At 28.6% G+C, this 10,885-nt stretch overlaps 1 protein-coding gene and 1 pseudogene across 8 annotated transcripts in view; both read right to left on the bottom strand.

Moving 5' to 3' along the window:
- Window positions 1-237: 237 nt before the first annotated feature.
- Window positions 238-1,846, bottom strand: LOC145755414 (thioredoxin-like protein 4A; annotated as a pseudogene).
- LOC145755412 (NACHT, LRR and PYD domains-containing protein 3-like) overlaps window positions 1,830-10,885 on the bottom strand; it is an 86,433-nt gene continuing 77,377 nt past the window's right edge. For 4 of the 8 annotated variants that reach the window (XM_082571643.1, XM_082571642.1, XM_082571645.1 and 1 more), the window contains 5 exons: window positions 7,948-8,106; window positions 4,899-5,057; window positions 3,783-3,949; window positions 3,282-3,322; window positions 1,833-3,147 (listed from right to left, as the gene is read on the bottom strand). In XM_082571643.1, the coding sequence (XP_082427769.1) occupies window positions 3,283-3,322; window positions 3,783-3,949; window positions 4,899-5,057; window positions 7,948-8,106 (525 nt within the window). In that variant the 3' untranslated portion in view covers window positions 1,833-3,147; window position 3,282. Of the gene's footprint in view, window positions 3,148-3,281; window positions 3,323-3,782; window positions 3,950-4,898; window positions 5,058-7,947; window positions 8,107-8,147; window positions 10,737-10,885 lie in introns of those variants that run through there. The other 4 variants (XR_014284200.1, XM_082571647.1, XM_082571646.1 and 1 more) reach the window with 4 other exon arrangements.

Raw genomic sequence — 10,885 nt, 5'->3', positions numbered from 1 at the left:
ACGCTTAATCCATTAAACTTCCATGTGGCATCTGAAAAAATTAATAAAATAAGATTTTAAAAAAAATTTTTTTTAAATTTTCGAGTTCTTATGAAAAAAATAATTTATAAAAAAAACGAATATAAATACTTAATAACAAGCATAAAATTAAGATATTAAAATTTTGTGTTTTAAATAAACTTTACTTTTATAAACTGACAAATAACCTTCAAATAAATTTTAGAATATTCCTACTCGTTAATATCGATATTTTGTTCAGTAATCCTTTGGGGAAACAACCAAATCCTTCCCCTTTCTTCCCCCCCAAATATTGTCTCTGGAATGTCGATCATTTCTTGTTTATCCTCCATCGGCCAGTTAATCTTGTTGTTGTTTTCCGTCCCAAAATCGATCATTATGTACTTGTTTCTGAAAACATTTTTAATCAGGTAATAATTTGTAAATATTTTAAACCTAATTTTAATACTTAAATAAGCTTAATTTAAAGTTTTTCCATGTATTTATTTATTCTTGATGTGGGAAGGTTGACTTCATGACCTAAACATAGAGTAACAACAGTTACTCTGATCCAGTCTTAAGTTGACTTTAGCAGTTCGATATATATTACATTATTATTGCCTGATAATTCGCCTGCTAAAAAAAGGTTTGCTTAGCAGGAATTCATATCATTTATTGTGCCTTACTGAATGGTGCTACAGCATAAAAGCAATGGGGATTGAACCCAGGACCTCATGTAATGAAGTCAAGTGTTTTGACCACTACATCATGTTGTCGGTTTATTGAACTAATGGAAGTCGAACCCAAACCAACAGTTGGTTTTTCTAATGCTTAATACTTGTGCCGACAAAATTACATTCTTAATGTGAACAACAACTTGTAGAAGAACATAGTTGTGCAGGGGTTGTATAATTCGTACATTTTCTTGAAGTCTGGCACCTCAGTAATGTCAACCAAGTAAACAACAGCAAAGTTCTTCACTTTGTCAGCTATACTAAACAAGGTCTAAACATTAAAAATTGTTGATTTATTAAAATGTCACATACAGAATTGTAAAGCAAAATATTTGTGTTGTATAAATGTTAAAAATAAATATTTCTCAGAATGATAAAAAAAAACTTAATTTTATCAATAAAACATTTTTTTTTTGAAATTTGTTTTAAAATTATGGCACCTTAACACTACACAGCATATTATTCTATAGAAACTTAATTTTCTTTAATATTTTAAGTCTTAATTAAACTTTTTTTAAACGTTGAAAACAGTTTCTAAAAAGTCTAAGAAAATAACACAAATCCACTTTTTCAGCAAAAATATTAAACTTATGCCTAGTTTACCTAAAATTTTGTCTAAAATATCGTTTCTTAATACGTGAAAATATTAAATACATTGTCGATTTTCATGCAGGCCGGGGCCCAATCGTGACCGAACCGAATCACGACAACTTTTTCTGGATAGTACTAAAATACGGGATACGAAAGGTTGTGGGGTGCGGGAAATACTAAAGCCTTATGTAAACGTTAACAAAAAGACGCTGAATGCGGAAAAGGACGGGATTTTTATACCCTTCCCCAATCTTCCCTTGCACTTTATAGTCGTTTTAGCATCATTCTATTCATTCAGTCATTCCTATGCCGTTAAAGTCGATCCCGCATTATTCCTAAGACCTTGGAGTAAATACTGCATTTATTCCGCAGTAAAGTACAAAAATGCCGTTCCGTCCCGCATTCCGCGAATTTTTATTAACGTTTACATACGGTCCCGCATCCCGTAATTAGTATAGTTCCTTTTTTAAGATCGATTGATCGACTTGCCAGCCGTTTGTAAGATGGGGAAGCATGTACGACATGGTTACTTTTTATCTACACCAACCACTTCCAAATATATCATTTAAATACAATTTTTTAAACTGTTTTTATTATTTTGTGCAATTTCGTAAAATTTTCGAAAAACTAAAAATCGAAAAATTTTTACGAGCAAAATATCGAATTTGTTAAAACATCTGTTGTTGCGTAAACGTTTATCCTCAAAACATTTTAAGAGATAAATATTATTAAAAAGAAAGGGTGTAGGTGTAGGCTTGTAAAGGTAATTTATACGATTGTCAAGATTTTAAAGATAACCCTATACACTTACTATAAGACAAATTGTTTATGGGCAACTTTTCTTAAATTAACTGAAAAGTTATTTGTCCAAGTATAGGCTTAAGTAATTTTGTGGGAAAGGAAGAATTATTAAGATTGTACATGTTCCAGTAAAGTACTTAAAATAATATTTAACATTGCTGGATGTTTAAACATGATCTTATAAGCATCGTTACAAATAAAACACAATATTGCTGAATAACTAGGAATTTTAATCGCTTCTACAAAGTGTTTGGCAAGCGGTAAAGAACTATTACTTGCATAACATGCAAGCACTAAAAACACATCTACAATAACTACATAAGACTCAGGTTAACATACAACAGTGGTGACAAGTCAAATAATGTCCTGGGTCCAAATAATAGAAAAGATTCAAAATTTCATAAAAATATTATTTGTACTAATTGACATACATCTTTAAAATTTATTTTAACTGGTTGAATACATGACTAAAAAAAGTTTAAAGCCATGCCTAGATGCCTCTATTGTAGCACATATAAAGCAATAAAAACAAAGGAAAAATCTTGTTATAGGTTAATTAGGCACAAGTAAAACAATATCTAATTTTGTCTTTATGCAAAAGTTTTATATTAGGAGAGGTTTCCCACTCATATAGTTGCAAATTAAGTTGACCATTTAATATTTGACCAATGATGATATTTTTCAAAATTAAACAGTTAAAAAAACAACACTAACACATATGGAACCTTACTAAAAACAACACAAAACTACATATTAGTAAAGCACGTGCTTACTTTCCTAATAAAAATGCCTTAATTAACATTAAAAAAAAAGTTTTCCAAACATCAAACTAAACAGTTCAAAAAAACTAAATTATTCTTGAAACTAAAAATATTGCCACAAAATCGAATGTAAAAATTGTGAAGTAAGCACAAAAACATAAAAATATTTATAAATTTATTTTGTAATTTACTTCTATATATTCAAAAAGTTATTTCTTTTTAACCAAAGTGAACAAAGTTTTTCATGATTTCAGGACCACAACCTAGTTAAATATAAATGGGTGTAAATGAACCACATCTAAGTATGCAGTTAAATTATCAACATCTTTAAATATAACTTTACCAAGTACCTAAAATCTATAAAATTACTAATATTTCTGGTAGAGTAAAAACTTACATTATTCGTCGCTTGAGTCAAAGTAAATGCCCCCTAAATCACTAAACAAAAACAAACAAAAGCTTTTATAGAAGAAAATTTTAACATAAATCAACAATCAAAATTTGTTTAATAACGTAAACTAGGATCTATTTAAAATATCATGTTTTATATCTGGAATCTGTTTAAAATAACTTGTTTTAAGGGTTTAAATTATCGTGTTTTAAGGGTTTAAATAATCATGGTTAAAATATTGTGTTTTGGGAGATAGAAGTGTTTTATTGTGTTAAACCCCACTTTACTGTCAACTTAGTTTTAAAAATGTTTTAATTGCAAACCATTAAAAAAAAACAACCAATTAGAAACCAACAAATTTGATAAATAATTTACAAAATATAAGGTGGTCTTGAAATAGTCGAGTAAGGCCTTAAAAAAGATCCAAAACCACTTTTGTTAATTTTCAGTTTTTTTTTACCTAAAGTAAATGTGTTTAAATAATGTTTTATGTTAAATAAAACTTACAGTTCCATATTTGGAACTTTTTTGCTTGCCTTCCTCAATAGTTTTTTCCCAACCTCAGTAAAACCACAATCCCATACATATAAGCATTGAAAGTTGTGGAGGCATGATGAGAAAGCAAAAGCACACCCATCTCCAAGATTGTTGTTGCCAATATCCAACTTTTTTATCTGAAACATTTAAACTTTAATTAAAATTTATTATTAGCACACCAATAGTTTAAATAAAGTTTTATTGTTAAATTATAATTTTTTTTTTAATAAGTTAAAAAATATTTTAAATGTTTAAAATTAAATTTGTTTGATATAACTTCAAAAACTAATAATTGTTAAATTTAATTAAACATTTTCGAAAGAATAAAATTGTTCTTGTGGTTAGGTTACATGTTTTATTTATTAATACTTTAAAACTTTTAATTTTTAAATAATTTGATTTTGGAAAAATACTAAAATCATTTTTTTAATTATTACTAAAATAGATTGTAACTTAACTATAGACCATTGTTAAAGTTAATGGGCATTGTGACTGTTCTTAATTTTTTTTGCAAAATTTAAAATTTATATTTGGCAGAAAATAAATTAAAAATTTAATCAAAATTAAAATTTTGTTTGAACAAATTAATTTTAATATTAAATGCCCAACTTTAACTAAAACAAAATTTTTATTTTACTTAATTTAAAAATCACTCTAATTTAAATAATTAATTTAAAACAACTATTAATCCGATTGAATTATTGATTTAAAATAAAATAAATTTTAACTACTAATTAACACAAATTAAAGATAATATTAATAAAGTAAATTCATCAATATTCTTAAATTAACAAGAAATTTAATAATAAGACATTCTATTAATTACTATTTTAAAATAGAAAAAATGCTAAAGTTAAACTTTATAATAGATTGTAACTCAACAATAGACCATTGTTAAGGCTACAAGGCATTGTTAACTTTTCACTTGTTTAATAAAATATAAAGAAAAAATTATGTTTCTATAAAATTAAACAAAAAATTAAAATTTTGTTTTCACATAAAGCAATTGCAAATAATAAATGTTACTTAAATCTTGTACTTGTTTAAATAGTTTAAAAATACCAAACAATAAAGTAATATATTTACAGAAGATGTTAGTTTTGAACAACCTCTAGCAATGGCCAATCCACCAACATCTGTGATGTTACAATAACTGATATTAAGTTCCTCAAACTTGTCAATAGCCTCACCCAGTAAAGTTGCAGTTTTATCACCAATTTCGTTCCCTAATAATTTCAACTTTATCTAAAAAAAAAATATTTTTAACTTAATTTAAAAATGAGTTTATTTAAAATAAATAACATTAAATAACTTTTAATGGTTTTTAATAAAACAGTAAAATTAAATGATGTAGTTATTTTTAGTAAGTATATTCAAACTTTAAATTAAAAAAATTAAGTAACACAAATTTAAAGATGATATTAATAAAAACTAGTTCATCAATATTCTTAATTATACAAAATATTTAATCATAAAACATTTTATTGATTTCATTATTTTAAATTTAAAAAAATACAAAAATTAATTTAAAAAAATATTCATAAATTGTAACTTAACAATGAACCATTGTTAAAGTTTACGGGCATTTTAATAAAGATTTACTGTTAATTTATAAATCATTTTTTATTAAATGAGCCTAAATATTTAAATGTTGTTACATTTTGAGTTTGATACAACCTAATTTAGTGTTCGGTGCCAACATACTTGTAACGCATCTGGATAATTTGTGACGCGGGGCATTGATTGACTTAATTGTGCTTACGCACTAATTAATGGCGCACAAGTAGCTTTATGTTGATCATTCTACTTCGAAACGTTGTAACTATACACTGCTTTTATTTTATCGCAAGTAACCTGTTTTTAATAAAGAGTAAGCCAAAAAGAACGCCTGTTTAAATCTAGCAAAAGCAAACCTTGAACCTTTTTATAACAATAGTGACCACAGAATTTTCTGCTTTCCAAAAGATTTTAGCGATTTTAGAAGAAAATGGCAAATTTTTATTGTTTACCACCTTTATATCGACAAGGTGATGATTTTAAAGTTTTTATAAAAGAATTTGCATCGTTCTGTGAAAGCATTGGTGCTAATGATGCTATGAAAAAACACAGTCTGTTACAAAGTCTACCCGAAGACCTAAAGTTTGATATTTTGAAGGACATAAGAGACTTGCATGATTTAACTTATAAGGAAATTGCCGAAGCCGTTCAAACCGTGACGTCAAATAAAGATAAGCAGGCAGCCAAGCAACAGATTTTTGAAAATGTTTAACATGTTACCAAAACAACTAGAGAGTTTGTTCTTTCTCTAGACAAACTTGGTCGTATGGCGTGACCAGATAAAGAAGATCGGGAATTAAAGAACACCGTCTTGTACAATATTCTTGTCAAAGGCCTCCAAGAACAGGCAGTTGCAACGGCGATTTAAAAAGGAAATGATGACAAGAATAACCTGGAGTTTAAAACAGTTGCAAAGCGAATTAGTATGTTGGGAACAAATAGCCATCAATATCAACAACGGATACTTCGCATTCAGCAAACAAAGTAACCAGAAGTGCGCCAGTTGTACTTGGATCTTAAACTGAAAATGGATCGATTGTTTTTTTAATAATGTAAAAAATATTTTAAATGTTTAAAATTAAATTTGTTTGATATAACTTCAAAAAGTAATAATTTTTAAATTTAAACATTTTCGAAAGATTAAAATTGTTCTTGTGGTTAGGTTACATGTTGTATTTATGAATACTTTAAAACTTTTAATATTTAAATTATTTGATTCTGGAAAAATACTAAAATTCTTTTTTTTAAATATTACAATAATAGATTGTAACTTAACAACAAACAATTGTTGAAGTTTTTGGGCATTGTGACTGTTTAACTGTTTTTACAAAATTAAAATTTATATTTTTACAGAAAATAAAATAAACTAAAAATTTAATCAAAATTAAAGTTTTGTTTGAACAAATTAATTTTAATATTAAATGCTTAACTTTACCTAAAACAGAATTTATATTTTACTTTATTTAAAAATCACTTTAATTTAAAATAGGGATGGGGACAAAATCAAAATTACTCGGACTTGTCGAATCCAAGTAATTAAAAATAAGATTTGATCAAATCCGAGTACTCGACAATGACATCATCAATTAAAATGTCAATAAGCGTAAGCCAAATATAAGAGAGCTATTTTGTTATTTATATTTACCACAACTTTAAACGACTTTGCAATCACGAAACTATCTCTGACGAAATAAAAAGCTAAAATAAAACACAAAATAAAATAGCGAAGTTACACAACGCATGACGCTCATTGCGATGATTTGCCCAAAGTTGGACATTTGTTAGGTTTAATTCACATTTGTTAGATTTAATTCGCGATTAATTAAGCGACGTAAATTTTCACATGCTGCTCATATAATTCCCTACGTACGATGTTGTAGATGCCATTTTTAATAAATATAAAAAACGGCACACCGTCAACTCTTATCTTATAAGTTTTGTATCGTTGCGCAATTATTACAATTACGACAAACGTTGCTACGGCAACAAAAACAAACCTGTCCAGACATGTTTACCTTTAAAAAAATAAAAAAATCATCTCTCTTAAATTGTTGCAAATAATTAAATGTGCATGCGTAAGATTCGGCAGCCGAGTCCAAAAAATTATTCGACGAGCCTGAATCTTAAAAAAACTTAATACTCGGGTCAAGTACTTAGACTCGGATTCGCCCCGGCCCATTCCTAAATTAAAACAACTTCTAATCCGATAATTGTTGAATTATTGGTTTAAAAGAAAATAAATTTTAACTACTAATTAACATAAATTAAAGATAATATTAATAAAATAAATTCATCAATATTCTTAAATTAATAAGAAATTTAATAATAAGACATTCTATTAATTTTTAACTTTTTCAAAATAGAAAAATGCTAAAGTTAAATTTTATAATAGATTGTAACTTAGCGATAGACCATTGTTAATGCTACAAGGCATTGTTACCTTTTTATTTGTTTTATAAAATATAAAGAAAAAATTATATTTCTATAAAATTAAACAAAAAAATTTAAGTTTTATTTTTACATAAAGCAATTGCAAAAATCCATTTAAAAATACCAATTAATAAAGTAATATACTTACAGAAGATTTAAACTTTAAACAACCTCTAGCAATGGCCAATCCACCAACTTCTGTGATGTTACAATACGCAATATCAAGTTCCTCAAACTTGTCAATAACCTCACCCAGTAATGTTGCAGCTTCATCACCGACTTTGTTCCATGATAAGTTTAACTTTATCTAAAACAAAATAGATATTTTACTTATTTAAAAAATAATTTATTCAAAATAAATAATATAAAACAACTATTAATCAGGGTTTTAATAAAACAGTAAATCCAAATGCTGTAGTTATTTTTAGTAATTATATTGAAACATTTGTTACATTTGGGGTTTAATAAAACCTAATTTAGTGTTTGGTGCCGCTGGGGATTAATTAATTAATGGCGCGCATGTATTTCTCTTTGATAGAGCGTGGTAGCTTTATGTTGATCATTCTACTTAGAAACATTAAGTAACCTGTTTTTTAATAAAAAGTAAGCCAATAAGAATGCCTGTTTAAATCTAGCAGAAAGCGAACCTTAAGCTATTTTGTAACACTAATAACCACAGGAGTTTCAGCTTTCCAATAGATTTTAGCGTTCTTAGAAAAAAATGGAAAATTTTTATTATTCACCCCCTTTATATGGACAAGCTAATGATTTTAATTTTTAAAAAAGAATTTGCACTGTTTGTGAAAGCATTAGTGCTATTGATGCTATGAAAAGGACATAAGAGACTTGCATGATTTAACTTATGAGGAGATTGCCGAAGCCGTTTAAACCGTGACGTCAAATAAGGATAAGCAAGCAGACAAGCGACAGATTTTTGCAAAAGTTCAACATGTTCCCGAAATAACTAAAAAGTTTGTTTTTTCTCTAGACAAACTTGGTCGTATGGCGTAGCCAAATAAAAAAGATCAGAATTTGAAGAACACAGTTTTATATAATATTCTTGTCAAAGGCCTCCAAGAACAGGCAGTTGCAACGGCTATTTAAAAAGGAAATGAAGGCAAGAATAAGCCGGACTTTAAAACAGTTGCAAAGTGAATTAGTATGTTGGTAACAAACAGCCATCAATACCAACAACAGATACTTCCCATACAGCAAACAAAGGAACCAGAAGTGTGCCAGTTGTACTTGGAGCTTAAACTTAAATAAACATACGAGCGGCTAAATGAGCGTTTCCATTGGCCAAAATCAAAATCAGCTGCAGAAGATTATTGCTGAACTTGCCCCATGTGCGATATGCGGAAGCACCCGCAGAAAACAGTGCAAGCACCTCTGGTATATTTTGGTGGCTTGCGATACTTAACTAATTATATGCAAGCCTGGTCCATGTCATCGCAAAATGCTCATAAAACAGTATACAAGTTTTTTCACAACTGGATTACAATTCACGACGTGCCAGATTGGCATTCATTGTGATCAGGGGCAAAATTTTGAAAGCCATTTGTTTAAAAAATTATTACAAGTATTGGGCTGTAAAAAATCTAGAATTAGCCCTTATCACCCTGAAGGTAATGCGTCAATAGAAAGAAATAATCGTACAATTTTATTCATGTCAAAAAATTATGTGCAATGCTACCCCTTTCGTTGGGAAGATGCAATTAGTTTAATCAGAGCCACTTATAACGCTAGCATTCACGAAGAAACGAACATGTCCCGCATTTTCTTCTCACAGTCTTCCGGCTGATTTAAAGTGTGGGTTTTACGTCTTCTGGCTGATTTAAAGTGTGGGTCGCCTCCTAGTATATTGCACCTAAAACCGCAATGATGGCCGAAGTTCAAAATAAAATTAGGCTGGTTCAAAAGATTGTTAAATCAAGACTTAAAATAAGACGCCAGGCTATGAAAGCCCGCTATGATCGAAACTCCGATTGCAGTGTTTTTATTGTTGGCGATGCCGCTTTGTTTAAGAACTCGGCACTAAATGTGGCCGAAAATAAAAAGAAAAAGTTTCATTTGCCATTTTCTGGGCAATCTACAAGTTATTTCCCCTGTAAACTAAACTTTGTAATTTGCGATGCAGCACAAACAAAATTTATGACAATTTATTGCAATCGACCTTAGGCAACTACTGTTGTTTTGACGATAACGACGACAACCATGGTGAAATTGTTCAGAATGCAGAAAACTTCGACATTCCTTTATCCGCACCTTGTGTTCAATATTTTTCCTACGCCCACGAAACTCAACCACAACAGCAGACTTCAGCGACAAAGGTTAGTGCTACCCCAAATCCTGCCCCAACATCTACTGAACTTTCACAGAAATCAGATAACACAATACCTGACTTTGATCATGACAGCGTTCAAACACGCTTTTTAAGGCCTCGACGACAGGTTCGGAACCCCGTTTTTTTCAGCAACATTTACGATTTACATACACATTTACGATTTACATACACATTTAGTTATATATAAGATTTTTTAAGTTGTGTGAAATTATTATTTACATGTTACTTGTATTTTTTGCATTCTGTATTGTTTTGTTTTCTCCTATTAAATTAAGTTTTTTTTTTCACTGTTTTAATTCTGTTTTTTTTCTTTGCACTTAAATATTTACATTTTGGCGACTTTTTTTTTGTGTGAGTGGAAGTGTGTTACATATGAGGTTTGATAGAACCTAATTTAGTGTTTGGTGCCAGCGTGCTTGTAGAGCATCTGGATAATTTGTGACGCGGGGCATTGATTGACTTAATTGTGTTTATGCACTAACTAATTAACGACGCGCAATTATTTCTCTCTGATAGAGCGTGGTAGCTTTATGTTGATAAATCTACTTCAGAACGTTTTAACTGTGCACTGCTTTTGTTTTATCGCAAGTAACCTGTTTTTAATAAAAATTAAATAATAAAAACTTTTTTTTTAAATAAAATTAAATTCTAAAAAATTAAAGTTTTGTTTTTACATAAAGCAAATTTCAAATAAATGTTATTTAAATCTTGTACTTGTTTAAAAAATAAATTAAGTAAAAAA

This window comes from Corella eumyota, chromosome 6, assembly GCF_963082875.1.
Source record: "Corella eumyota chromosome 6, kaCorEumy4.1, whole genome shotgun sequence".
In the NCBI taxonomy this organism is placed as follows: domain Eukaryota; kingdom Metazoa; phylum Chordata; class Ascidiacea; order Phlebobranchia; family Corellidae; genus Corella; species Corella eumyota.
Note: the sequence above shows the minus strand (reverse complement) of the source record. Positions and strands in the feature narration are given on the sequence as shown.